Source organism: Drosophila kikkawai, chromosome 3L (assembly GCF_030179895.1).
Source record: "Drosophila kikkawai strain 14028-0561.14 chromosome 3L, DkikHiC1v2, whole genome shotgun sequence".
Taxonomy (NCBI): Eukaryota; Metazoa; Arthropoda; class Insecta; order Diptera; family Drosophilidae; genus Drosophila; species Drosophila kikkawai.
Window position 1 is genome coordinate 13332447 of NC_091730.1, and position 3921 is coordinate 13336367.

The 3921-nt window shown below is 53.3% G+C and overlaps 1 protein-coding gene across 1 annotated transcript; it reads right to left on the reverse strand.

Annotated features, from left to right (window-relative positions):
• Nucleotides 1–246: 246 nt before the first annotated feature.
• On the reverse strand, nucleotides 247–3921 carry LOC108075144 (uncharacterized). The gene is made up of 3 exons (XM_017167425.2): nucleotides 3846–3921; nucleotides 2728–3775; nucleotides 247–2450 (listed from the first exon to the last, which is right to left on the reverse strand). Exons 1-3 carry the CDS (start codon nucleotides 3919–3921, stop codon nucleotides 308–310), a joined length of 3267 nt encoding a protein of 1088 aa, XP_017022914.1. The 3' UTR covers nucleotides 247–307.

Here is a 3921-nt window from a genome sequence, read left to right on the forward strand (position 1 = left end):
CGGCATCTAGGCAGCCTTAAAGGAAGATCCTTTCTCACGGGCTAGGAATTTTACAGGAACAAGTAGCTAAGGTAGCTTGGGAGAATTTAACTTACATGGGAAAAGTAAAATAAAGGAAAGGTTGCTTGTTTTTCATTTCCTTTTAGTTATATTCCCTCTAGCTTTCTTCATAGTTGTATCTCTAAAAATTAGACACTATTAAACTTTCGGTGCTCGCAATACAAATTTATATATATTTAGGGGTTTTACAAATATGGTTTACAGTCGTTCTATTTTCGGGGGTTAATGCATAGTTAAAGTTTGGTCCTCAATCATCCGCCAGATCGCCTACCGTGGTCTGCAGGGGCGGAGCTGTGGTCACTGCGCTGAAGGGCAGTGCATGCTGAGTGGCTGAGGCCCAACTGCGGCGTGGCAGGATTCTGCCAAAGTTAAAGTACTTCTGGCGCAGCTTGTCCTTGATCTCGTCCTCGTTCATGATGGCGCTGGCCTCGCGGAAGTTGAGGAAAATGCGACCCTTCTCGTCGGTCTTAATGGGTAGGATTTCAGTGCAAACATTACGGGCCTTCAGCAGGAATCCCTCCTCCTCCTGTTCCCCAGCTGCCGACGGAGGTCCGCCGGCGAGGTTGATCAACTGATCTTCTGGTAAAACCGCCACACTGTCCAGGCGGGAGTCCATGGACTGGGAGCGCGGAGGCTTGGCCGTGCTGGGATGGTTTTTCTTTTTGCGGAGGCAGAAGGGATCCCGATCGCTGGCCTTGACATACTGAACCACGGGACGATTGACGCCCCACTTGGGGCGATCGTCCATCTTGTTGGCGTCCTTTTCCTTGCCCAGGCTCTTCTTCAGGCTCTTGTCTTTGTCCTTGTCCTTGCTCTTGGCCTTGAATGTGGTAGTCGTGGTCGTGGTGGTCGTTGTTGTGGTCTCGTGGTCCTTTTCAGCAGTGGATTCCTTAGCGGGCTGGGTCTGGCTCTTGGAGGTCTGTGTGGTGGTCGTAGTGGACACCTCTCGCTTGAGCAGGACCTTGTAGAAATTATCGTGGAAAAGGCAGAGGTCGCAGTTTAAGGGCAGCTCTGTCTGGGTCTCCACATCGGCCTGCTGGCCCAGTTCCTGGTTGAGCTCATCTCGCTCAGCCGCGTTGTTTGGGTCGCCCAAATGCAGCGGGGTCTTTAGGGGAATCAAGGCCAGTTTATCCTGTTCGGGTATTGAAACAGGAGCCACATCCACCTCCAGGGAGTCGGGCGAGAAGCAGCCACTGGCGGTCACCAAGTCGGTTCTGCCGGACCTCGCCGTCTCCAGGGGTTCCTCCTCCTCCTCCTTCTCCGCCTGATAGCCGTCCTCTGTGTATATCGAGGTGTCTGTGCGATGGGTCATCGTGGCTTTCGAATAGGAGCAGGCGGTCTGTGGGGGCTTCTGCATGGGCTGCTGCACAAAGTAAGTGGCTATTTGGAGGTTGCCAATGGCGTTTTGCAGCCCAAAAATGTCACTCGTGACGGGCAATGGGATTAGGGTAGCTGGTTGCATCAATAGGGCCATGTTCTCCTTGTCTTCACCGAGAAAAGAGGCCTGTCTGGGTCCCTTCGGCTCCTCCTTCTTGGGTTCCGTGGGCTGTTTGATGGGCTTGGTGATGGTGCGTCGCAGATTGATGGGTGTGCCTATCAGGACCTTCTCCTCGGTGACTACTGGGGGTGGACCTCGAGGGGTGTTGGAGGTCTCCTCTGCCGGGCAAGGTTCTTGCTTTCCCTTGGCCACTGGCTCATCCTCTTCCTCCTCCTCCACGGACTGAACGCGTAGTAGCTCCGATTCCTCGCCCTCAGTGTCCTGGGATATCTTGGACGTCTGCCGGTCCATTCGCTTTTTTTGCTTCTCCATCCTGGCAGCCACCTCAGCCTTTTGGATGGCATCCAGCATAACCTGCTGCTTCTTTTGCTGGGCCTCCTCTCGTTCGAGGAGAGTTCTCCGCTCGAACTCCAATCGCTCCTGCTCCAAGTGCTTCTGCCTGCGCAAACGCTCCTCTTCGATGGCCTCCTCCTGCCGGTGGCGCTCCAGTTCCCACTTACGGATCAATTCCCGCTCATGGAGTTGCTGCTTGATGGCATTGTGATACTCAGCAGCCTTGCGCCGCTTGTCCATCCTCTCGGCCAGCGTGTGGGCATCCAGTGGGGCATTCTGACCCCGTAGATATGTGGAGGAGGATTGCATGGACTGGACATCGTCCTCGCTGTCCTTGGTATCGTGCATGCTGCGATTGAGCCAACTCGGTGCCTGCTGAGATGCCGCATGTCCGCCGTTAAAGTTGGCCCAGCGAGCACGCTCCCTTTCGTGCTGCTCGTGGACATAGAAGTCGCCGTGCTCCGGATTGCCAATGTGCACCTGGTAGGTGTTTGAAGTGGATACATCGCGGCTGAGACTCATGTTCGAGGAGCTGGGAGGAGCAGGCATGTAGCAGTATCTGAGGGGAAAGAGAGTTGTTGAAGATATATTAATATTAAAAGAATATCAATTAAATTTTCTAGTAATTAATATTTAAATAATAAATAAAATTTTCCCTAGATACTCTTCATTTTCTGATTAATATTCAAAATTCATTCAAAATACTCATTCCACTCAACTAAATTCATCCAAAGACTATTAAATTAATATTCCTATTTACCCAGTTTAATTACTCCCCGTTTAATTGCTCTTTTGTTTGTTTTCTGTGTGTGATTGGGTCACTTGGTTACACTCACCCATCGGCCATGTAGCCGTCGGCAGCCAACGGCTCGTAACCCTGCCCTGGCACACGTCGTCCCTTGATGGTGTACGCCTTGCTCAGTGGATTTCCAGGGGGTGGCAGGGGATGGGGAAGGAGGTTGGGAATCGGGCCTGGAATAGGTGCAGCTGCAGTGCCTGCCTGTATCGATCGGCGGAGGCGTCGGCATCCAGCCGCACCCCCACCCACGGGGCCCAAGACTACGCCCGGGACTCCGTCCAGGACACTGGCACTGCCCACCCCACTAATGCTCTCGATTTGGCTGGCGCCGTCGTTGAACCAAATGTCCGGAGTGTGGGGATTCTTGGGTGTATCGCTCAGATAGCCGGAAGTGTCCTCCTCCTGGCAACCGGCAGCCGCCGGGGGATTGTTGTTGTTTAATCGATGCGGCCCCCCGTTGCCGGGATCAATGTCAGTTGACTTTTCTGCTGCTGCTCCTGCTGCTACTCCTGCTGCTCCTGGTTTTTCCTGGTGCCTCACCCTCTGACGAATTGCTGGCAAACTGGGGCTCCGCAGGCGCTGCTGCTGCTGGTGTTGTTGTAGATGTTGCTGTTGCTGCTGCTGTTGCATTAAAAGTTGCTGGTGCAACTGCTGCTGCTGTCCTTGTCGCGAATGCTGCATTCTGCCCTTGGCCGTTTGCAGGGATGTTGGAACCAAGTCCATGTAGCGAGCAGGGTTCTGCATCTGGCGGGAGGTCATACCGGGGGCATAGCTGCCCCTTCTGGTTCGTCGATACATGGACTCGTCCTCGTCCTCGAAATCCGCATCGGCGTCCACGTCCAGGTCCTCGATATACCGCTCCAATTGGTTCATATAGGCCTGGCTGCCCTTCCTGTAGTCCTGCGGGCGGATAATCAATTGCATGTCCTGCTGAGGAGCCCGACGCGAGTGACTGGACGTCTGGTTGGAGGTGGAACTCTGGCTGAGATCCAGATTCGAGTAGTAGGTGCGAATGGAGGTGCGCTCGATCTTGTGGTGCGAGGTGTGCTGGTGATGGTACATCTCATCCATGCGAGCGATTTCCTCTGCAAATTTAATTATTATTTTAATTTATATTTATTTTTATTTGGGTTTTTGTTGACTGCGCAGACACACCTCTCTCCTTGGCCCATTGCTGCTTCTTCAAGTCCAACAACCTGTGCGTTTGCCTGGCCTCCGGTCCCGTAATCAT